The 24426-nt window shown below is 54.5% G+C and overlaps 1 protein-coding gene across 1 annotated transcript in view; it reads left to right on the top strand.

Annotated features, from left to right (window-relative positions):
• The window catches only part of MYH9 (myosin heavy chain 9), an 85445-nt gene extending 66716 nt beyond the window's left edge, over positions 1-18729 (top strand). The window contains exons 19-41 of the mRNA XM_018048283.1: positions 789-949; positions 1801-1909; positions 2921-3052; positions 3503-3709; positions 4229-4366; positions 4986-5109; positions 5361-5532; positions 6210-6422; positions 7156-7300; positions 8546-8752; positions 8956-9060; positions 9327-9479; positions 10552-10800; positions 10939-11151; positions 11291-11503; positions 11792-11953; positions 13192-13320; positions 14208-14296; positions 14398-14521; positions 14738-14946; positions 15626-15734; positions 15839-16011; positions 17169-18729. Of these exons, the coding sequence (XP_017903772.1) occupies positions 789-949; positions 1801-1909; positions 2921-3052; positions 3503-3709; positions 4229-4366; positions 4986-5109; positions 5361-5532; positions 6210-6422; positions 7156-7300; positions 8546-8752; positions 8956-9060; positions 9327-9479; positions 10552-10800; positions 10939-11151; positions 11291-11503; positions 11792-11953; positions 13192-13320; positions 14208-14296; positions 14398-14521; positions 14738-14946; positions 15626-15734; positions 15839-16011; positions 17169-17301 (3669 nt within the window). The 3' untranslated portion in view covers positions 17302-18729. The remainder of the gene's footprint in view (positions 1-788; positions 950-1800; positions 1910-2920; positions 3053-3502; positions 3710-4228; positions 4367-4985; positions 5110-5360; positions 5533-6209; positions 6423-7155; positions 7301-8545; positions 8753-8955; positions 9061-9326; positions 9480-10551; positions 10801-10938; positions 11152-11290; positions 11504-11791; positions 11954-13191; positions 13321-14207; positions 14297-14397; positions 14522-14737; positions 14947-15625; positions 15735-15838; positions 16012-17168) is intronic.

The raw sequence follows: 24426 nt of genomic DNA, 5'->3' as shown, positions 1-24426 counted from the left end.
CCTTTCGTTGAGCATCAAGGGCCCGAGATTCCTCTTACCCTATTGAAGGCTCTGCCTCTTGGAGCTTGTTCTAAATCCCCTCTCTCCCAGGCAGACAGATGGACAGACAGACTGTTACCAGTGGGCTTAATAAGAGAGCCTTGTTACTGTACCGAAACAGCCCTGTGATGGTAATGACACTTTGGCTAAAGCTTATTCAGCAATGGTCCCAAGTGTGACCCCGTGCTCAGTGCCTTGTGTGCCTTCTTCTGGTTTCATTACCACAGCTCTGCTAGGAAGGAAGTTCTATTTATTTGCTTTGTTAACTTATCTTTTAATTAAAGAGACCATTATTTCCATTTTACAGCTGCAGAAATGTGAGCCCACAAAGGTTAATGCCTGGGGTCACCTAGTTAGTATTTGATCCTGGTCTGAGCTGGAATTGGTGCTGGGCTTGAACAAAGCAATGATGCTTGACCACCTCTGCTCAGAGGGTGACCTGACTGGGTGCTTGTAGAACAGGCCTGTAGTGAGGGGGCGGGGCAGAGAAGAAAGAGGAGACCTACAGGGTCCCTTCAGGGCTGAGATCCTGTGTTTCTCTGCAAGTCTGACTCCTTACCTGCTCCTTGCTGGCCCCCACCTTCCCCATGCCGGCGTTTCCCCAGCTCCACTTTCCCTGCACCAGAAGGCTGCTCATAGAGCAACAGGGCCAGCCCTGGCTCCAGGCCCCTTCCCTGGCCTTGGCCTTGCTCCAGGGGTCCGTGGTGGTGGGGGTGGCACATGGTCAGCAGCCGGCTCTCCTCCTCTAGATCAAAGCCCTGGAGCTCGACAGCAACCTGTACCGCATTGGGCAGAGCAAGGTCTTCTTCCGGGCCGGCGTGCTGGCCCACCTGGAGGAGGAGCGGGACCTGAAGATCACCGACGTCATCATCGGCTTCCAGGCCTGCTGCAGGGGCTACCTGGCCAGGAAGTGAGTCCCGGGACGCCCACACCTTGCTCGGGACTCCCGGCTCTCCTGTAGTGGAGGGCACTGAGGAAGCAGGGCCTGGGCGCCCTCATGGCAGGAGGTGTCCCCTGGGGAGACCCACATAGCTTTCCCTGCCCTCTGCTTCCTGGATTTCTGCCTGAGGTTTAAAGTGAGCTGAAGGAAGGAGTGACTGTGTTCAGATTTTCCCTCCAAGAAAGCCCCTGCCTCCCACTGTTCCTCACTGTGTCCCTCTGTAGGAGTGACACCCAGAGCTGGCTGTCCCCAGAGGACCCTGAGCTCCGAGGAGGAGGTGCCCTTGAGTCCTGGCAGCTCCTGTGGGGTCAGGGGCTGACTTGTGCAGGACAGTGGGCGGGGCAGCTGCACATTTGCCCCTTGACTCCTCTGTGTCTGGGCTCTGGGGCGTCTGTTCCAGCCTGAGCTCTGAACGTTGTGGAGAGAGCATGAGTGTGGGTGTTTGGATAGATGGACATTTGCAGGACATGAGCTGCTGACGTTCTCTCCCCAAACAAAAGCCCCAAGGTTGTGGGTGACACGAGGGTGGGGAGCTGCAGTTGACAGGTGGCCTTAATGACCAGTGGTTACAAGTGACTCTGTAGGGACCTCACTCACCCTTTAGTGAAGGAAGGTGGTTGTGACCTTGTCCTGGTCACCACTGCAAGGTCACCTGTAGGACTCCACCCCAAGCCTGCCTCCTTCCCCCCACATCTATTTTGAAGTGCTCCGGGCAGGGGTCAGTCCCTCCAGAAAAGCCCCCAGGAGCGAGGTCAGGACTGTGGGCAGGGAGGTTGGCCGGCCTCCGCCTGGAGGCGCTGACGGTGCCCCTCGCCCCACAGGGCCTTCGCCAAGCGGCAGCAGCAGCTGACGGCCATGAAGGTCCTGCAGAGGAACTGCGCCGCCTACCTCAAGCTGCGCAACTGGCAGTGGTGGCGGCTCTTCACCAAGGTGGGTCTGGAGGGGCTCCGCGTGGCACAGGGACGAGCGGGCCTCACGCTGGCCTCCTGCGGGGCTCAGGCCCCGGGGCTGGCGCTTCGCCATTGTGTCTCCAAACCCAGAACTTGACCCAGGATGTTCCTGCCCTGTGGGGTCTAGAGGGGCGTGAGCTGGGGTGTGTGTCCAGCGTGGATGGCCGAGGTGCTGCGGGGCTGGGCTGGAGCAGCTCCAGGGGCAGCTCCTGGGATGTCAAGGCCCTGCCTGCCCACCACGGCTCTGTGTGATGACAGGGCTGCCCACTCAGGAAACCGCGGTCTGTACGCTGGCTAGGTCCTCCCTAGCCTTTACAAAAAAATTCTCTTGCATTTAATGTTGGTCAAGCTACTTTTGTTTATGGTACATAATTTGTGGTAACTGCAAAATACCATACCAACAAAAAGGATAAATAAGAAAGTAAAAATTCAGCTATAATCCCTTCAACCTTGAGCCAACATCAATATTGAATAGATGTTTCAATATTTATTCCGTTTTCTTTTAAACACTCCCATTAAATCTCTGCTGTGTAAACCATACACCTTCTTACATAGCTGAGCTTTTTGACTTGTGTAAACATTTTTTTTTTTTTTTGCATTTTCCATTTAAAATTTTTTCATGAGCGTAATTTTTTAAAAGTCAGCGCACTGTTCCCTAGAGATGTTTCATAATTTATCTGGCTACTTTTCCAGCAGTGGATCTATATTTCTTTGCTAAATGTTCACTGTTGTAAACAATGCTGTTCTGAAAATCTTCACGCACATACAGGGCTAGTTTCCCTGAATAGTAATTAGTGGGTCAGAGGCCTATGGAGCACAGCACCAGATTGATTTCCTGAAAAGCTGTACCCGGGCGTACCTGCTCCGCCCAGGGTCCTGCCCGCTCCTTGTTCTCGTGCCCTGGCGCTTCCCCAAGTGAGGAGGAAGCCCCCAACTCTTGGCCTGGACGGGCCTCTTTCCCTGAGCTTGTCTCCTCCACCTCCTCTCCTAGGTTAAGCCGCTGCTGCAGGTGAGCCGGCAGGAGGAGGAGATGATGGCCAAGGAGGAGGAGCTGGTGAAGGTGCGGGAGAAGCAGCTGGCTGCTGAGAACAGGCTCTCAGAGATGGAGACCCTCCAGTCCCAGGTGGGTGTCTGCAGACTCTGCCTGCGTAGTGCTGCCTCCTGCTGGCCACCAGGGCTACTGCTTAGCCGCTTCAGTTGTGTCTGACTGTGCAACCCTACGGACTACAGCGTGCCAGGCTCCTCTGTCCATGGGATTCTCGAAGCAAGAATACTGGAGTGGGTTGCCGTGCCCTTCAGGGGATCTTCCCAACCCAGGGATCGAACCCGGGTTTCCTGCATTGCAGGCAGATTCTTTATCACTGAGCCACCGGGAAGCCCCAGTAGACAAAGCATAAACTTGGCATTGAAGGGAAACTGGGGGGTAATTTCCTTGATGCAGGATGTGATGTTTAGACATGCCTGGCAGCTTAAGCATCCTGAGATGGAGCCTTCGCTGGGGGCCAGCTCTCCCATGGGGCCAGGCAGCCCGCAAGCAGCTGTCAGAGCTCACATTCCTTCTGTGTTCCCGCAGCTCATGGCTGAGAAGCTGCAGCTCCAGGAGCAGCTCCAGGCGGAAACGGAACTATGTGCCGAGGCTGAGGAGCTCCGCGCCCGTCTGACAGCCAAGAAGCAGGAGCTGGAAGAGATCTGCCATGACCTAGAGGCTAGGGTGGAGGAGGAGGAGGAGCGATGCCAGCACCTGCAGGCCGAGAAGAAGAAGATGCAGCAGAACATCCAGGTGCCTGGAGGAGGGGCTGGGCCGGGCCCAGGAGGGGAGTTGGGGGCAGGGCGGGTGGGGAGCAGGGGTGTCCCAAGTGCTATGGAAGGACAGTCTCTGTCCTGGGGGCAGCCTTGGGGAGGTGTTCTCTTTGAAGCAGTTTTTTTGTTGTTTGTTTGTTTGCTATGCTCTGTGGCTTGTGGGATCTTAGTTCTCGCTTGGCAGCGAGAGCTCAGAATTCTAATCACTGGACCGCCGAGGAATTCCCTGGCTCATTATTTCTGACACCTGTCAGGTGTTCATGAGCACTACCCCGCTGAGCATTGAATCCGATTTAATTCCCCTCCTCTGTGATCACTCTGGCTGGTCTGAGGAGCTGAGGGTGGACACTCACTAGAGGTGGTCCCTCAGAACACATGACCTTGTATTGGAACCAGGACTTGGGATTCTCATCCCTGCACCCCAGTTTTAAATATGTGACTCCACACGTGGGCACTGGGCCCCGTCCCATCTGCTCACGGTTGCCCTGGCTCGTGGCAGGAGCTGGAGGAGCAGCTGGAGGAGGAGGAGAGCGCCCGGCAGAAGCTTCAGCTGGAGAAAGTGACCACTGAGGCCAAGCTGAAGAAGCTGGAGGAGGACCAGATCATCATGGAGGACCAGAACTGCAAGCTGGCCAAGGTGAGGCCGGTGGCCGGGCCCCTGTCAATGTCTTCCTGGCCACAGATGATAGCTGGGCATCACTTTAGAGGAGTGGGAGAGACCCCGTCAGGATGCTGACCTTCATCTCAGGAGGATGGGGGTGGCCAGCTTCACAGGGCAGGATGGCTGTCCGGAACCCTGCCACGTGGGGGGTAAGCGAGCTGTGTGGTTGCTGTTGCGGAATTAGGACTCCAGTGGTGGCCACACAAAGGAGAAAGTGAGAAGAGTAGCGGGACTTTAGGGGATGAGGAAGGGCGAGGTCACAGGCATTGAGAAGGTAGCGTCCTCCTGCCCCAAGTTCTCTCACTGACACTCACCATCACCTGGGAGGTCTTTTTATCTGTGCAGAAAGGGATAATACAGGAAAGGCTTTGGGCACTCCGTTTATGGGTCCCAAGGAAGCTTACCCAGCTGTTTCAGAGGAGCTAGTGACTTTAAAAATGACCCCTTTGACTTGAGAAATCCTAATGCACTTGACAAATGTTTAAGGCCCTGCCCCTCCATTCAGACCTTAGTGTCTGGGTGAGTCATGCTTGAGGAGACCCAGTGCCTTCTGCACTCAACTAACTTTAAGCCCTGACCCACCCTCGCACCCCAGGAGAAGAAGCTGCTGGAAGACAGAATAGCCGAGTTCACCACCAACCTCATGGAAGAGGAGGAGAAATCGAAGAGCCTCGCCAAACTCAAGAACAAGCATGAGGCGATGATCACCGACCTGGAAGGTAAGTGGTGGGACGCAGGGACTGTTGGACTTGGGGTTGCCGGGGTACCCACCACTCGAGGACCAGCATGGGCCTCACTGCCAGGAGCTGAGGTGGTAAGCAGGTCTCCCGGGGCCTGTGGCATTCAGCCACTGCCCTCCAGACGTGGGACACGGCAGCTGCTCCCTGTGAAGCCTGGTATTTTATGTAAGATTTGAAGACAAAGAGAAGCTACTGAAGACTCTTGGCATCTTTCCGCTCTTCCTTCTCAGAACGCCTGCGAAGAGAGGAGAAGCAGCGCCAGGAGCTGGAGAAGACCCGCCGGAAGCTGGAAGGAGACTCCACTGACCTCAATGACCAGATTGCCGAGCTGCAGGCTCAGATCGCCGAGCTCAAGATGCAGCTGGCCAAGAAGGAGGAGGAGCTCCAGGCCGCCCTGGCCAGGTGAGGGTCAGAGCCTCAGGCCGGATGGCCAGTGCCTGCGTTCTCAGCAGGCTTCCTGCTGTGGTTCTTGGTGCATCAGTGAACTGTGGGCAGGCACTCCACTGTTGTCTGGGAAGCTAGTTTACAGCAAAGCGTTTTCTGTTCACTGAAAGTGCAGTCTGGGCTTCTTGGTCGTCTGTAATACCGCCCAGAAGTCATCTACAGTCCTAGTCATCCAATCACAGCAATTCTGTGCTTTCCCAAGAACCCGCAATTAGCAACTGCCCCCACAAAAGTGATACATTTGTTACAACTCATGAAGCTGCTCTAATGTTCGAATATCACCCTAAGTCCAGAGCACATTTGTGTTTCTACTTTGATATTGTAATCATAGACTGTAGCATTTTATTTCCTTTTTGTTTTTTTCATTTAACATTTCAATTAAAAAAAATGTTTAAAGCACTGAAGTTTAATTTGGAAAATGAAATTTTTCCTCTGTGAGGCTTTTGAAGTCTCCTAGTGGAATAGCCCTTAAGTCTTCCGGATGCCTCAGTGTCTTTGCCAAGAAGAGCTCCTAAGGGGCTATGATTGTCACCAGCAGGACTGGCTTCGGCTGCATCTCTCTAAGCCTTTTCTGCAGACTCTGCTCTCTGAAGGTGACAGCAACCTCATCCTGACGTTGGTGCTCTCTTTGGCAGAGTGGAAGAAGAAACCACCCAGAAGAACATGGCCCTGAAGAAGATTCGGGAGCTGGAATCTCAGATTTCGGAACTCCAAGAAGACCTGGAATCTGAGCGTGCTGCTAGGAATAAAGCCGAGAAGCAGAAACGAGACCTCGGGGAAGAGCTGGAGGCTCTGAAAACGGAGCTGGAGGACACTCTGGATTCCACAGCTGCGCAGCAGGAGCTCAGGTGTGCCTTGGGGCTGACTGCCTCGTCACTGAGGATGGGGGTGGTGGTGCAGGGAAAGGGGGCCCCTGGCCTCAGAGGGGGGACCCCAGGGCCTCTGCACACACTCAGTGTGGCCTGTTGTCATGGAGCCTGGAAGCTCCAGGAGATAGTGAGGGACTGGGAGGCCTGGTGTGATGTAGTCCGTGGAGTTGCAAAGCGTCAGACACAGTTTAGTGAGTGAACAACAAGAACAGATGGAAGCTGATGGTGCCTCAGCAGCTTCTCTCTAGAGCTGAAGAACCTAGCTTGGAGTTGGGCTGAGGCAAGGGTGGGCTTTAAGGCTGAAAGGCTGCGGAAGCCCCTACAGGGTGTGTCTGTGGGGACTTCCTGGCTCCCTAGTGGTTAAGACTGTGCTTCCACTGCAGGGGGCATGGTTCAGTCGCTGGTCGGGGAGCTAAGCTCCAGCATGCTTTGTGGTGCAGCCAAAAAAAAATCTTATAAATTACTCTTGGCTCCCCATATTTAGAATAAAATCCAATTCCTTGCATAAAAGGTCTATATTACATTTTTTTTTTTTAATGGAGAGAAAAAAAGTGTGTCTGTGAGCCTGTGCTATAGGATGGACAGCTGAGGAGGGAAGCCAGCAGGCAGAAAGCTGCCTGGAATGGCCAGTGCTCCCCACCGGACTCTGTGCCACCAGGGCAGCGTCGCTCCTGGGCCCTGGCCTCCCTCCTGAAGGCGTTTCTCTGTTCAGGTCCAAACGTGAACAAGAAGTGAACATCCTGAAGAAGACCCTTGAGGAGGAGGCCAGGACCCATGAGGCCCAGATCCAGGACATGAGACAGAAGCACTCGCAGGCCGTGGAGGAGCTGGCTGAGCAGCTGGAGCAGACGAAGCGGGTGCGTGGGCCCCCCGGGACTGGCTCCGTGAGGCTCGGCCACTGTGGGCCGGGGGGAGGGTTGGGGGACCCTCGCGTAGTCCAGGCTCCAGCCCTTCCTGACTGCGTGACTTGGGGGCCATACAGGTCCCTCTGTGCTTCAGTTTCCTCTTCTGTGAGGGAGGCTAGTGAGAGCCCATTGCATGCAATTACGTGAGAGTTGGAGTTGGTAACGCGTGACAGTGCACAGTCGGTGAGGGCTCAGTAAGTTGTTCTAGTCTTACCATTATTATCCTGTTCAACACCCTGCCAGACCAAAGTTTCATGGAATTGGAGTGACTCTGAAACAAGTCTCAGAGGGCCACTGGGTCCCTTTCCTGAAGCCCAGCCCTTCTTTAGAACACCTCCAACACATGGTCAACTGGAATCTTCAGGGAGAACCCTGGGGATGTTGACCCGGCTGGTTTCTCAGCCAGGGGACTGTGACCAGGCAGTTCCTGAACAAGCCCAGTCCTGCCTCCTGTGGTTTCCAGCTCATGGCCACCCTTGTTGGTAGCCCAAGAAGACAGAGGCTCTTCTGTGTGGCAGCCTGTACGATATTTTCAGAAACATGCCTTGTCCCTCTGTTTCCCTTTGACTTCCTCCTGGTTCTGGGCAGGTTGAACCCTTGCCTTTTCCTCTAGCTGTTTTCACCCAAAGAGCTTTTGCATGCACTTGGGGTCTGATTTACCCTTGAACTTGCCTTTCATACTGTGACTGGCTTGATATAGAATAGATTGGGATTGTGTTTGTTCTGTAAACTTGGCTTTTATATTTTTTGGAAGAACATTTCAGTGTTATGGTGAACATCAAATTTCTAAGAGGCTTTCCTGGAAGTCTAACTATGAACAGTTATAGTTTCCCTAAGCCTATAATAACATTACTAAAATCTTAACATCAGCAATGGCAGTGTCTTGCCCTTGGACATTCCCTGTGCCCTGTGCGGGAGGCCAGGCAGGGATGGTTTGAGAGCCAGGGGAACAGTGGTCCTCAGGTGAGGCCACGCGCCAGGCGTCCTGTCCCAGCTGGGTGATGAGTCCACATCCGGCCTGAGCCCTCCAAGTCCACGGTCCTCGCCAGCTCGCTGCCCCCTGGACTTGCCCGGTGTCGCTTTTGCTGCAGGGCGGCAGATTCCGAGTCTGGCTCCACCGGCTCTTTGATGATGTTGGGAAAACCAGCCTCATGTCACAGGCTCCCCCTTTTATGTCTTTGCTTTCTCCCCTCGCAGGTGAAAGCCAACCTCGAGAAGGCCAAGCAGACCCTGGAGAACGAGCGAGGGGAGCTGGCCAACGAGGTGAAGGTGCTGCAGCAGGGCAAGGCGGACACCGAGCACAAGCGCAAGAAGGTGGAGGCCCAGCTGCAGGAGCTGCAGCTGAAGTTCACTGAGGGCGAGCGTGTGCGCACGGAGCTGGCTGACAAGGTCTCCAAGCTGCAGGTGAGGCCCCCACCGGACTGCCTGGGTCCTGGCCCCTGCTGCCAGGGCCCCTGGTCTTCTCTCGCTCTCTCCATGACCCGGCTCATCTGTGAGCCCCCTGGGGTTCAGCCTGTGGCTCAGGTCCAGCATAGCTGAGAGAGCCGAGGTGGGCCCCGAGCAATCCTGGTCAAGCTCATGGGGCTTTGTCTCCCGTCCACGCACAGGTCGAGCTGGACAATGTGACGGGTCTTCTCACCCAGTCGGACAGCAAGTCTAGCAAGCTCACCAAGGACTTCTCTGCTCTGGAGTCACAGCTGCAGGACACGCAGGTAAGGGCAGCAATGGCCCCCCGCAGCTGTTCTTATCCTGGGAGGACCCTGTGCTCACACGGCCTTAGCTGCCAGGCCTCTGGGCCTTCCTCACAGTGTCCTCCCCAGCGTCCCCAGGCTCTCTGGGACCTCCTGGCTCCCTGCCAGACCTTTGCTGGCTGCCCTCTGAATCTGGGGCCTGCTTCTCTCTCCCACCAAGAGCATGGGGACCACAAGGCTCTGACAGCGTGGGTCCTGAGCCCTTGCCCCCCTTGTCTGCTGAGCAGGAGCTGCTGCAGGAGGAGAACCGGCAAAAGCTGAGTCTGAGCACCAAACTGAAGCAGGTGGAGGATGAGAAGAATTCTCTCAAGGAGCAGCTGGAGGAGGAGGAGGAGGCCAAGCGGAACCTAGAGAAGCAGATCTCCACCCTCCACGCCCAGGTTCGGAGCTGGCTCCCCTCAGATCGCCCCGGAAACGGTGGTCGGAGCCTGCAGTCTGGGGAGCTTCTGGCCGGGTAGCCACCTGGACCTGGAAGCACAGCCAGGCCTCCCCAAGCTGGCCGCCCTCCCTCAGGGAGCTCCTGCCCTCCCCAGACCAGGGCTTACTCCTGGGGTCCCCAAGGAGAATTCAGGGATCCGTGAACTTGGCTGGAGTTCATCTTCATTTCACCAGTCTCCAGCTGACCCTCAGCATTCTGTTCCCTTTTGGATGTGGGCAACAAGCCGTGACGGTAGCAGCGCCTGTGGCGTGTTGAGTGGAAACCACTGGTCATTGTGTCTGAGCTGAGGCCAGGCTTTGGGAAGGTCACTGTGCTCCTCGCTACTCAAGAGCCTGCTCTCTGCTGTGCTAAAGAAGCACACCAGTTACCGAACCATTGTCTTAAAAATACCTGACAACTGCGCTCTTTCACAGTGGCCCCATATATTTCGCTTTATGCCTATTAAAACATCGTCATGGGAAGAAGGCCGTGGTCTTCTTTGGCCCCTAAAGGATCTGGGGCCAAAGATAGATGGAGAGCCCTCTTGTGGATCCTGTCTTAGGACTTACTTAAATGTGCCCGCAGAGCTGCACCAGCTCAGGGGAGGGTGCGGAGTCGGGTCCACACCTGGGTCGGGACAGGGAGCACGTTCCTATGGTGGCGGCTGTGTGTCTGGGTGGGAGGAGGGGGCTGCGGAATGGACACCTATGGACCAGGGACGCCAGGCTACTGCCTGGGAGAGGGGAGGGATGGAGGCTCCCTCCTCTGGGCCTCAGTCTTGGTACAAGCGGCTGGTCAGGTCAGTGTTGAGTGCCCTTTCCAAGCTGGCCAGCACGTCCACCTGCCTTGGGCTCCGTGTGCTAGGCACCTGCACTCTGTGGAGCGTCCCATTTCCCTGGCCCCAGAGGAATAGAGAAGCGGCTGGGAAGCTGTTTCCATAACTGAGTTGGTGCCCCATAACTCTGCTCGCAGTGGCAGCCCAGCTCCCGGAGCAGGTGCCAACTGGATCCTCCTTACTCCCTGCTCCCGCCCAGGTCACCGACATGAGGAAGAAGATGGATGACAGTGTGGGGTGCCTGGAGACGGCCGAGGAGGCCAAGAGGAAGCTGCAGAAGGACCTGGAGGGGCTGAGCCAGCGCTACGAGGAGAAGGTGGCTGCCTACGACAAGCTGGAGAAGACCAAGACGCGGCTGCAGCAGGAGCTGGACGACCTGCTCGTGGATCTCGACCACCAGCGGCAGAGCGTCTCCAGCCTGGAGAAGAAGCAGAAGAAGTTCGACCAGGTGGGTGCCGCCAGTGCATCAGTCCCTCCTCTCGTCCGGCTGCAGATACCCTGCCGCGGGCAGAGGCTGCTGTCTGTCAGGCTCTGACCCTTTCCGAGAGCCCGTTGCTCGCACTCATGGTGCCCGCCTGTCCCCCAGCTCCTGGCCGAGGAGAAGACCATCTCCGCCAAGTATGCGGAGGAGCGTGACCGGGCGGAGGCGGAGGCCCGGGAGAAGGAGACCAAGGCGCTGTCTCTGGCCCGGGCCCTGGAGGAGGCCATGGAACAGAAGGCAGAACTGGAGCGGCTCAACAAGCAGTTCCGCGCCGAGATGGAAGACCTCATGAGCTCTAAGGATGACGTGGGCAAGAGCGTGAGTCCCTGAGCCCATGGCTGGCTCTCGGGGTCGGGGGCGGCCTCCAGACACCAAGAGTTAGGGCCTCACAGACACTGGGGCCGGGGACCTGGGGGCCTGGCTCCCCTTGGGGCCTGACCCGGACCCCTGGTGACAGGTCCATGAGCTGGAGAAGTCCAAGCGGGCCCTGGAGCAGCAGGTGGAGGAGATGAAGACGCAGCTTGAGGAGCTGGAGGACGAGCTGCAGGCCACCGAGGACGCCAAGCTGCGGCTGGAGGTCAACCTGCAGGCCATGAAGGCCCAGTTCGAGAGGGACCTGCAGGGCCGTGACGAGCAGAGCGAGGAGAAGAAAAAGCAGCTGGTCAAACAGGTGCGGAGGGCCTGCCCACTCCCTGGGCAGAGGCGGGCAGGGATGCCCCAGAGTTCGGGGGCTCCTTTCTGCTTCCACAGGTCTGTGGGAGTGTCCTCCACGTCCTTGCGTCCTAGTTCTCTGCCTGGGGGTTAGTGACCCCCTCTACCAGGGTTTTATGGTCAGTAATCCTCACTGTCCCTGGAGGCCCTGTGGACTCCCTGGGACTGGACCAAGCCCACCTGGGCCCTGAGCTGAGGCGGTATCTTCGGGTCCGTCTGGGCCCCTGAGCTGTCGGCACCTCCCCAGGTGCGGGAGATGGAGGCCGAGCTGGAGGATGAGAGGAAGCAGCGCTCGATAGCTGTGGCCGCTCGGAAGAAGCTGGAGATGGACTTGAAGGACCTGGAGGCCCACATCGACTCAGCCAACAAGAACCGGGACGAAGCCATCAAGCAGCTGCGGAAGCTGCAGGTGAGCTCAGGCTGGTCTGATCCAGCCGCACACGGCAGCATTGGGCCCAGCACGGGGCTGGACACTGCTGGGCTGGCCTGTGAGTGCTGGGAAGTGCCACGTTGAAGGTCTTGGGTGTGGCGCAGTGGTAAAGAATCTGCCTGACTGTGGGAGACCTGTGTTCGACCCCTGCGTAGGAAAGATCCCCTGGAGAAGGGAATGGCTACCCACTCCAGTATTCTTGCCTGGAGAATCCCATGGACAGAGGAGCCTGGCGGGCTACAGTCCATGGGGTCAGAGTCGGACACGACTGAGAGACTACTGCTGCTACACAGATGCAGACCCAGAGGCCAAGTGGAGACAAAATATTATAGTCAGAAGCAAACTTGCAGTAGTCAAACATTGTTGACTTCACGTTAAACAAAGAAACAAGTGTAAAGCTAAAAGTGCAATGGCGTTACAGTCACTTAGTCACTTAGTGGCAGTTTTCTAGAGTAAGCCAGACATGACTCAATCCAGCCTTAATGGACAGTGACAGAAGGTTCCAAGCTGATGAATCAGTGCAGCAGTCCAGAAACAGAACACATGCTTGGCCTTGTCAATAATTAAAAATAACAAGTTAAAAAAAAAACAACCCAGCTCTGAGATGCCTCATTATACCCCGCAAACCAACAACAGTAACACATGTCAACATCTGGTGCTGGCAAGGTCGTGGGCTGTAGATGCATTGATGGTGGCAGTTTAGCTGACACCACCTGGCCACACACAACAAAGCTTGTACCCTCGGGCCTGGGGAATCCCAGTTTGGGATTTACCTACAAAAGAAAAGAGAGGGAAAAAGTATGTCCCAGGATCTTTAGAGTTAGAATGAATCACAGGAGAACAAAGGACATAGGCTTATGTCTTGTGGTTGGGGCTAACCTGGCAGGTGGCCCTTGACCTGGAGCACGGGATCCAAGTCAACCAGAAGTGGTAGAAAGTAAACAGAAATGCAGCTGCACTAACACACACCCAGGGCCTAACGCTGCCACAGGTGTCCTTTGTAAACCCTAACGGTCAAAGACTGCCAGTGGTGTAGAACAGGGACGTTTTGTCTTCCCTCTTGCCCTTTGATATCTGTGTGAGCTGAACATGGGTGCAGGCTGAGAACCAGCCACCGGTCCCTGTTGGTGAGGTGTCTTCTGGGGCTGGGGGCAGGAGTGGGTGGTGCGCGGGAGTGGCTGGGGTGGTGGTGCCAAGCCTCTCCTCTCCGCCCCCAGGCGCAGATGAAGGACTACATGCGGGAGCTGGACGACACACGTGCCTCCCGCGAGGAGATCCTGGCGCAGGCCAAGGAGAACGAGAAGAAGCTGAAGAGCATGGAGGCCGAGATGATCCAGCTGCAGGAGGTGGGCCGGGTGCAGTGCGCCCTCTGACCAGCAGGTGGCAGCCCAGAGCCTCCACTCCCCAGCCTGGGTCACCGGGGAAGGCTTTGAAAAAGGGGCCAAGCTCCAGACGTGGGCAGGGCTGGTTCTTGTTTTCTGAAAGGTTGCCGTGCAAGGTTTCATTAAGTTGGAAGGCTTCCTGGTGTGATTAAATCGTGTGTGAATTAGATTGTCACCATTTGGGGCTGACTCCCTTGCACAAGCCGGGGCTCTGTAGTAACCACCGCTGCCCACTGTGACTTGCCGCCTGGTGAGCAGGGGGCCCTCCCAGAGGCTTCCTGCACTGAATGTCCCCTGGCGGCCTCTTGCCTCATGCAAGGCTGACTGTGAAAGCATTCCCCAGGCTCCAGGCCGTCTTCTGCAGAGAGGATGCTGGCAGCCGAGCCTGCTCCTGACTGGGCCAGGTAGCCAGGTTTCCTGTCAAGACTGGCTGTGCCCTCTTGCGTGCGTGTGCTTCTGGCGAGGCCTCCTCAGCCTCAGGGTGAAGCCCTCTCCCCTTCTGGCTTTCAGAGCCCTGGCACCCTGGCCTTAACTCACATCTCTGTCCTGTTGCCCCTGCTTCCTGTCTCGTTGGAAAGCAGAGGGACCAGCATTCCATCAGGCCAGGGTGATTTCTTATTTGTTACAACACCCCTGGCTTAGTTTTTAGCACTTAGATATGAGGGCTGTGTAAACAACGGTGCCTAAGCTGTGACCTCAGAGGGGCTCATGAGAATGGGCTTCATGGAGGAGGTAGGCCTGGGAAAGGGGTTTGAGAAGAGGAGGCCAGGGGCTCAGAGTACTGGGAATGGAGAAGGGGTGCTGTCGGCTGTGGGGACCCCCATGGGTCATGTTCTGGGTTCCCGTGCCAGGAGCTGGCAGCTGCCGAGCGCGCCAAGCGCCAGGCCCAGCAGGAACGGGACGAGCTGGCCGACGAGATAGCCAACAGCAGCGGCAAGGGGTGAGCTGGGGCAAGTGTGGCGTGTTCCACTGGAGGAGGTGGTGGGTGTGGGGGCTCACCGCTCCAGCTTAGCCCCTCTTACCTTTCTCCACCCTCCCCAGTGCCCTGGCGTTGGAGGAGAAGCGGCGGCTGGAGGCCCGCATCGCACAGCTGGAGGAGGAGCTGGAGGAGGAGCAGGGCAACACGGAGCTGGTGAACGACAGGCTGAAGAAGGCGAACCTGCAGGTGGGCAGCCGGGCCTCCCTCCACACCGGGGCCCCCAGCAGAAGCCATCCGATGCTTAGAGGAGGACATCCTGGCGCCTGCACCCTCTCCTTGGTTCCTCTCTTTCAGGGGTCGAGCTGCTTCTGAACCCTTCCCATTGGGCAGCTCCCTCTTCCAGGAGGGTCTGGTGATGAGGGTCCCCGCCTTCCTTGAGGTCACCAGCCCTTCTTCCCACAGATCGACCAGCTCAACACCGACCTGAACCTGGAGCGCAGCCACACCCAGAAGAACGAGAACGCAAGGCAGCAGCTGGAGCGCCAGAACAAGGAGCTCAAGGTCAAGCTGCAGGAGATGGAGGGTACTGTCAAGTCCAAGTACAAGGCCTCCATCACTGCCCTGGAGGCCAAGATTGCACAGCTGGAGGAGCAGCTGGACAACGAGACCAAGTGGGTGTCCCTCGCCCGCCACCCAGCACCATCTGCGGGCCTCTCTGTGTGCCCGTCCCTGATGCTGTTTCCCCTGTCCTAAGGAGGGGGCGGGGCTCTCATCTTTTTTCCTGGGGCCTTTTGCTAGGGCTTTAGAGTTTGAAGAGGAACCCACGGCCCACTTCTAAAGTTGAGCCTGGTGACTCAGGGCTGAATCAGAGAGAGGTGGTAGTTCCCACTCCCTGGGCAGCCCATCTGTGGGCTCAGCAAGACAAGACTTCTTTAGGGGTGAAAGTGAAAGTCACTCAGTCATGTCTGACTCTTTGCGACCCCATGGATTGTAGCCCACCAGGCTCTTCTGTCCATGGGATTCTCCAGGCACGAATATTGGAGTGGGTTGCTATTCCCTTCTCCAAGGGACCTTCCCAAGCCAGGGATCGAACCCGGGTCTAATGGGCGTCAGTCGTTTTTTTTTTCTAGCTTTATCTGTGCTCTCTGAGATGTGTCACTTCCTTGAGCCTCAGTTTCCTCATCTGTGAAATGGGACCAATCCTAATGCCTTCATAAGAGCATTGATCAAGGCCTCCCTACAGGGGACAGGCCAGTGAGACCCAGATGTGGGTGGCCCAGTTTGTGGGTTTGTCCACCAGACCCTCTGAAAGAGCGGGTGCCCCTGAGCCACTGTGTTTGTGCCTCGCAGGGAGCGCCAGGCAGCCTGCAAGCAGGTGCGTCGGGCCGAGAAGAAGCTGAAGGACGTGCTGCTGCAGGTGGATGACGAGCGGAGGAACGCTGAGCAGTACAAGGACCAGGTGAGCTGGGGCGGAGCAGGGCCCTGCCCCGAGGCAGCTGAGGGCGGGGTGGGCCACCGGCACGTGGAGTCCTGACCTGGGCCCCTGGCCTTGCGTCTCTCCAGGCGGACAAGGCATCCACCCGCCTGAAGCAGCTCAAGCGGCAGCTGGAGGAGGCGGAGGAGGAGGCCCAGCGGGCCAATGCCTCCCGCCGGAAACTGCAGCGTGAGCTGGAGGATGCCACTGAGACGGCGGATGCCATGAACCGCGAGGTCAGCTCCCTCAAGAACAAGCTCAGGTGAGCCCCGCCAATCGCCCCCCACCCCACTCCCTCACCCACACCCACCCCGCCACGTGACCCTTTCTCTTCCGAAAAGTTCCTTTGTCCTGAAAAGCAGAATTTCATCATGAGGCTGTTGTAAACTCAGTCCCTTTCTCAGCCCTGTCAGTGGGCAGGGCACTTACAGACACCAGAAGGGTGCTTGTCAGAGAGCCCTTCCTGGTTCTCCAGCCTCCTAGGCTGTAGCCCAGCCTTTTGAATAATCTCTCTGGGTGATTGATTCCCATCCTGCCTGAAAAGTCTGTTCCTGTCACGGCCCTTAAGCCCGCTGAGAACGTTTTCAGGTTTTGTGAACTAGAAGTTGCTCAAGGCCACCCAGCCAGTCTCTGGCACAGCTCAGGTCTGTCTTCCAACCCTGATCAGGTGGAGAGGGCTGATTGGCATTTCTCAAAGGAGTGTCCTGATCAGGCAGTGTGAAATGGTTGAGGCAGAGGGCCTTTTTTGTCGACATTCTCATTGTTGGCCTCCTTTTCCCAGTGATCCTTTTCCTTTTTTCAAGCATGCAAGCAGCAGCCTAGCCAGTGTGTCTGTTGTTGGTCTTCTTATCCGGGACTGGGAGAGATGCCCGTTTGTGTGCACTGCACTGTCGGCCTCTGTCTCACGGTCTCACCTGTTCGGTGCCAAGTGTGGCCAGAGGGTGGTGTTTTGCAGAGGTGGCTCCTGCTGCTCCTGGGCCTCCTTCTGTTGTTTAGTCGCTCAGTCGTGCCCGACTCTTTGCGACCCCGTGGACTGCAGTCCAGCAGGCTCCTTTGTGGGATTCTCCAGGCAACAATACTGGAGCGGGTTGCCATTTCCTTCTCTAGGGGGTCTTCCCGACCCAGGGATTGAACCCGTGTCCCCCATATTTCCTGCATTGGCAGGCGGATTCTTTACCACTGTGCCTCCTTTAATCAGCCCCTATTACCTGACAATTTTTTGCTGGTGTTTGGGGTGAGAGCAGGAAGCTTCAGTCACCCCCTTATCGTGAGCCCTCCTGTCCTGCCCCTGAGGCCCCCCACCCCGTTGCTTCTCCCTGTGGGATGTCAGGAGCTAGTCTTCCTCTGAGGTTGCTTTGAAACACATGAGCTGTGCTGTGGCCGCCTGCCAGCCTTGCTAACCGCTACCTCTGCCCCCAGGCGTGGGGACCTGCCGTTTGTTGTGCCCCGCCGAATGGCCCGGAAAGGTGCCAGCGACTGCTCGGATGATGAGATGGATGGCAAAGCCGACGGGGCAGAGGCCAAAGCCGCCGAGGCCAGAGCTGCCGAGTAACCGGCTCTTCTTCTCCTGCTGCCTGGAGACGGACATCAGCGACTCCGCCTCCCCTCCCCAGCCCCCACAGCACCCCCTCCTCCCTCTGGGGACTGCTGTGACTGTGACCCCATCTTGTCCCCCCAGGCTGGGGACCTCAGGCCCCCCCTTACCACCCCGCCTGTCCCCCAGGCCTCCTTGAGGGCGTTCGGCTTCCTCTGCTGCAGCCCCCTTGCTCCCCTCCACCCCCACCCCGAATCTGATACCAAAGAGTCAGGGTCCTGGGCCCGGGCCCAGGGACAGAGCGACCAGCTGGGTCTCCCGCCTTCTCGCCACAGAGCACAAGATGGTGAGGCGAGGAAGGCAGGAGCAGGCCTCCGGGGATGGGCAAGAGAGTTTTCTATGAATCTATTTTTCTTTAGACTAAGGAGTTTCGCTAGCCCAACGCCCCAGGAAGAGTTGTAACCTCCCCCCCGCCTCTGCCACCAGCTGTCCCCTCTCCCTCCTTTGCTGTTGGCAATCACACTCGGTGACCTCACACCCTCTGCCCCACCGGCCCCCCTGCTCCCGTGGACTCTGGGTGGTCTAACATGAGCAGCCCCAGGGGGTCCACCTCTGTGCAGGGCACAGGATGCCGGGGGCGGGAGGGGAGGGCCTTCCTCCCTACCCCGCTGGGCAGCGCCACTGTCCCCTTCCTGCTTCTCAAATGTCTCAAGTGCAATGATGACCCCTTCCCCTCCTTGGCCCAGGGCAGCCCATCCCTGCCGCAGCGGGGCTGTTGGGCTGAGCAGGCAGGGCCTAGGGGCCAAGCTGGAAAGGCCAGCAGTGGCCTCTCCCAACACTCTTGGGGACCAAATATATTTAATGGTTAATGGACTTGTCCCAAGTCTGACAGCCAGAGCAGCGGAAAGGGCCAGGACTGGGGCCCGAGGGTAGTTGATCAGCACCGTTGACTCAGTATAACTCAAGATGCTGCCGTCTGCACAGACATTTTTAAAAGAAACAGAAAACGTTGTTGTCTTTTCTCCCTCTCACTGTAATTAGTGATGAAATTCCCAGTCTTCATCACTGCCTTTCCTTCAGAAGCACGTCTAGGAGAGAGCAGCTTGTCCTGCACTGGTCTACACTGGTGGCTGGATTTCCTTGTATTCCTAACTATTCTGTATATGCTGCATTTAGACTTACTTATGGCAAAGAAGGCATTTTTTTTTTTTTAAGGAAACAAACTCTCAAGAAATCATGAAGATATATTAAAGCTACATATGCCTAAAAAGCTCTGAATTCAGGTCCCAGTTGCTGTCACAAAGGAGTGGACAGAACTCCCACCCCCGCCCTTTTTTTATATAATGAAAGTGCCTTAGCATGGTTGCAGCTGTCACCACTACAGTGAGCTGGTTTACAGATGTTTTCCACTGAGCGTCACAATAAAGAGATCCTTGTGCTACGAGACACGTGTCTGGGGGCTGTCTGTGCACGGGAGCAGGTGGCCTAGAGGGCACTGTATCTGGGCTCCCCTGGAAGGGACTGTGCTTTGCTTCTGCAGCAGATACCTCCTTTGGGCAATTTCTGGAAGCTTCCAGGAGTGTAGCATGGTTGGGGCCAGGCTTTAATAGGGGGTGGTGGTCATGCAGAAAGGTAGGCTGGCCAGATTCAAGGATGCTACAAGTGTCTTATAAATCTTGATTCCTTTCAGTTACTGAGCACGTACTATGTGTTGGACGCCGAGCTGGCTCAGGGGCTAGAGACGCCAGCTTCTCGAGGTTCCTTAGTCATCAGACAAGGCAAAGCCTGCCCTCTGGAGGTTCGTCCCAGGGGCTGCAGAAGAAGGAATGAGGGAGTTGGTGCCTAAGCCTGTGGGTGCTGCGGCAGAGGCTCTCCAAGGACTGTCAGCTTTTGTTCATTCTTTCAACAAAGGCTGGGTGGAAACCAGGCCCCTCGCCGGGCACTGGGAGTGTGAGGGCAGTAAAGACAGATGTCCCTGCAGTTGCAGGTGAGAGGGGAGGGAGAAAAAGGCTCTCCTTAGAGAAGGGATTGGGCTCGCACTTGATTCAAGATGTGGACTCTAGCAGCCTATCTGTATGCAGGCCTCCTCTCCCCAACCAACCCAGGTCACTGTTTGCCCAGCCTGGCTGCTCAGGAGAGCTGCAGGCTCCTAGACTGGATGCTTGCCAGGCCTCCAGCAGCTGACCCGTCCAGCCTCTGAGCAGGTGCACTTTCAGGCCCTGGGAAAGGAGTGGCAGGAGGTGATGGGAGAGGTGGGTGAGGGCCAGCACTGGAGTCTGGGGCCCTTCTTCCTGTCAGCGGGGGCCACTCCTATAGAAGTTCTGGGGGCCTTCCCCGCCTCTCCCAGCTGGTGGTGCCTGCAGCGTTCCTTGGCTGCGGCTGCACCCCTCCATCCTGCCTCTGTCTCTTTGTGGCCTTCTCCACCTACTCTCTGTTGTCTCTGTGTCTCTTATAGGGATGCTAGTTATTGGATTTAGGTAATCAATGTTGATCTCAAGATATTTCACTCAAAGGATTTTCAGAGACATGTTTCCACCTAAGGTCAATACACAGTTGCAGAGATTAGGTCGTGGACATACTATTTGGGGAGCCACCATTTAACTCAGTACAGGACCCGTAAATATTAGTTCTCCCCCTTGAGGTCCTGTGGATTGGCTGTTCACCTTGTGCCTAGGAAGTGCTGGGGGGTGCCCGCCGCTGCACATCAGGAGGAAGGGAGCAGTCGGCTGCTTGACCGCCCACCATGCACAAGCATGAGAGCCCGGGGTCTGCAGATTTCAAAGTCCCTTGTGGAAGGGAGGGGTCCTGGCTCCCTCTCCAGGCATCCATGTGTGTCTGTGGAGCCTAAAGCATGCTAATGCCTCCCCTCATCCAGCCTCTCTCGTTCCCCCTGCTCATCCCTCCTCACTGCCGGCCCCTGAAGTGGACCATCCACCCTGGTCCCCGCAAGTGCTCACCTCTTCATTTGCCTCCACTGAGCAATCAGCTTTCCCAGTGGTCTCTGATTGCTGGCATCAGAGACCTCTTCATCCCTAACTCTGCTCAATTGCTTATTTTTTCCAGAAAATTCCAAATCTTGCATCCAGACTATGGTTATGAACACAAAAGCTGGCTTCTGCACATGGCTGGCAAGTGTCTGGCCCAGTGGTTCTGTGCTGAGAATGTTAATCCAATGTGCTACGTGCAAGGCCCCTGCACAGGGCCCTCTGTACCTAAGTCAAACTACACTAATCACAAAAAAAGAGGGTAGACCTTATCACCTAGATTCCATCTTATTTTTCCTGGGGACCCGAGTGGGCTTTGCCAGTGACACTGGTGATTTCTGGTATTGGAAGAGTCTGTTTTTAGAAGTTTATCAGTTAAATCTTGACTACTAATGGAAAGGATGGGCATGTGGATAATTAAAATCGATGAACCACTGGAAGGGGGACAAGTTGGTTAAGTAGAATGAACCTTGAACTCATCCAAAGACCTGAATTAGGAGAAATCACGAGACAGTAGAAGGTGTGTGTTTACAATATAGTCAAATCCCATCTCACCCGGTGAGTACTTCACAAACTGGAGAATGACGATATTGCAGAAGTCCTACAGGAGCAAGAGCTCTGAACCCTGCGCTAGTCTTCCCAGCACAGGGGTCCGGCCTCAGGAGGAGGAGCCCCCATCTTCCCGGCACAGGGGTCCGGCCTCAGGAGGACGAGCCCCCATCTTCCCGGCATAGGGGTCTGGCCTCAGGAGGAGGAGCCCCCAGACTCTTGGCTTTCAAGGCCAGTGGCGCTTGATTGTAGGAGCTCCACAGGACTGAGGGAAAGACTCCACTCTTAGAGGGTGCACGCAAGATGTCACACACCAGGACCCAGGGCAAAAGCAGTGACTCCATAGCAGCCTGGGCCAGACCTAGCTGCTGGTCTTGGAGGATCTCCTGGGGAGGTGGGGGCAGCTGTGGCTCTCTCTGGGGTCATAAAATCTGGTGGTGCACAAAGCGGGGAGTGTTCACCTATGTGAACTTGCTGCAGGCAGGTATCCTGGGTCCTTGGCACTGAGACCTGATCTCATCCTGCTACTAGAAATCCTCAGGCCAGACAGCCAACAAGTTGGGAACACAGGCCCATCCATCAGCACACAGGTTTCCTAGACTTCCTGAGCCCACAGCCACTTCTTGACAGAGCCCTGCCCACCGGAGGGCCAAGACCTGGCTCCACACATCAGTGGGCAGACGCGGGCCCCTCCCTGCAGAAAGCCTGCACAAGCCTCTCCACCAGCCTCATCCACCAGGGGGCAGACACCAGAAGCAGGAAAACTGATCTTGTAGCTGTGGAAGCGAGTGTGCAAATGCAGGTCAGAACTACCTGCACCAGCTGGTTCCTGGCCCTTGGGTGACGAGAGGGGAGTATATTGCTGGGACTCAGGACATTTCAGTTCAGTTCAGTCGCTCACAAAGGGTCAGTTCTCCAAAGTTGAGAAACATAACTCACCCACTACATACAAATAGAAATTTAAACAAAGTGAGATGGCAAAGAAATACGTTCCAGATGAAGGAAAAAGACAAAATCCCAAAAGAACGAAGTGATGTGGAGATAGGCAATCTACTCGAGAAAGAGTTCAGGGTGTAAAGGTGATCCAAGAACTTGGGAAAAGAATGGATAAACAGAATGAGAAGTTACAAGAAATTTTTAGCAAAGGATTAGAAAAGAAAAAAAAAACAATCAGAGTTGAAGAATATGATAACCGAAATGAAAAATACACTAAAAAGAATAGCACAATAAGTGAGGCAGAAAAACGAATCAGTGAGCTGGAAGAGAGGTAGAAACCACTGCTTTAGAGCAGAATAAAGAACGAAAAGAAATGAGAGTTTAATGGACTTTTGGGACCATATCAGATGGACCAATATTTGCATTATAGGACTCCCAGAAGGAGAAGAGAAAGGGCCTCAGAAAATATTTGAAGAGATAACAGCTGAAAACTTCCCTAACATGGGAAAGGTAACAGTTACTCAAGTTCAGAGTGAAACATAACTCACCCACTATATACATAAGAACACAAATAGAAATTTAGAAATAGAAATAGAGAGTCCCATACAGGATTAACCAGGAGGAACATGCTGAGACACATAATAATTACACTGAAAAAAAATGAAAAACAAAGAGAAAATATTAAAAGCTACAAATAATATACAAGGAGGACATCCCCGATGGTCCGATAGCTTAGAATCTGCTTTCCCATGCAGGGGACATGGATTCAATCCCTGATCTGGGAAGATTCTTGCTGTGAGGCAACTGAGCCCATGCACCACAAGTACTGAGGCCATGCTCTGCAACAGAAGAAGCCACGGCAGTGAGAAGCCCACACACCACAAGGAAGAGCAGCCCTTGCTCGCTGCGACTGGAGAAAACCTGCACACAACAACAAAAACCCAGTGCAGCCAAAGCAGTAATAATAATAAATTATAAAAGGACAACACAGCACTGCTGTCAAGGACCACAGTCTGAGGGGAGGCGGGAGAGACAGACCTGTTTCAGGATGCATCACTATGAGAAAAAATATGCATATACTAGGGAATATTCATAAGACTATCAGCTAATCTTTTAGCAGACACCCTGCAGGCCAGATGGGAGTGCCACTGTATATTTAAAGTTATGATAGGGAAAACCTACAACCAAGGATACTCCTCCCAGCAAGGCTCTGATTCAGATTTGTTGGAGAAGTAAAAATCTTCACAGACAAGCAAAAGCTAAAAGGATTCATACCAACAATCCAGCTTTACAACAAATACTAAAGAATTTCTTAACGGAAAACAAAAGACCACAATTAGGAATCAAGAAAAATTATGGAAAAGCTCACTGGTAAATGCCAACATACAGTAAAGGCAGGAAACTATTCACATACAAATATGATATCAAAATGAATAATCATGATAGGAGGAGGGTACAAATGCAAGGTATTTAAATGTATTTGAAATTAAGAGACCACCTTAAAAGGATGATATATATATATATATATATATACTGCTATACCAAAACTTAAAGGTAACAAATCAAAAATCTATAATGAGTTTACACACAAAAAAGAAAAAAGAATCAAACACAACACTGAAGATAGGCATCAAATCATAAGAGAACAAAAGAGGAAAAGGGAAAAGAAAGACCTATTGAAACAAATTCAAAATAACAAAATAAGAACACTCATCACAATAATTACCTTGAATGTAAACTGATTAAATGCTCCACCAATAGACATAGCTTGGCTGAATGGATAGAAAAACAAGACCAATATTTATGCTGTCTACAAGAGACCCACTTCAGATCTAGAGACACACATAGACTCAAAGTGAGGGGATGGAAAAAGGTATTCCATGCAAATGGAAAGCAAAAGAAAGCTGGAGTGTGGGGGCTTCCCTGGTGGCTCAGTGGTAAAGACTCTGCCTGCCAATGCAGGAGACACAAGTTCAGCACCTGATCCGGGAAGATCCCACATACTGTGAAGCAACTAAGCCGGTGTATCACAACTATTGAGCCCTAGAGAGTCCACGAGCTGCAACCGCAGAGCCCACTGAAGCCCGCTTGCCCTAGAGCCTGCGGCCCCCGACAAGGGAAGGTGCCACAGTGAGAAGCCTGCACACCACTAGTGAGCTGTCCCCACTCGCTGCAGCTAGAGGAAAGTCCGCACGGCAACTAAGACCCAGCACAACCAGAAACGAAACGAATGAATAGAATTATATGCGTACAAAAAAGAAAGCTGGAGTAGTAATACTCACATCAGACAAAATAGCCTTTAAAATAAAGACTGTTACAAGAGACAAAGAAGGACACCACATATGATTTTCTTAACTTTTTAGTTTGTATTGAGGTGTAGCCAATTAGCAATGTTGTGATAGTTTCAGGTAAATAGCAAAGGGATTCAGCCATACATATACATGTATCCATTCATGTATCCATTCATGTATCATGAGTAGGTCCTTGTTGGTTATCCATTTAAACATAGCAGTGAGAAGAACACTACATATGATTGAGGATTCAATCCAAGAAGAAGATATAAGAATTGTAAATTTATATGCACCCACTGTAAGAGCACCTCAATATATAAGGCAAAAGTTATCAGACATAAAAGGAGACACTGACGGTAACAAAATAACGTGTGTGTGTCAGT

Source organism: Capra hircus, chromosome 5, assembly GCF_001704415.2.
Source record: "Capra hircus breed San Clemente chromosome 5, ASM170441v1, whole genome shotgun sequence".
NCBI classification, from domain to species: Eukaryota; Metazoa; Chordata; class Mammalia; order Artiodactyla; family Bovidae; genus Capra; species Capra hircus.
The sequence above is the reverse complement of the archived record's forward strand: the minus strand, read 5'-3'. Positions and strand labels throughout refer to the sequence as shown.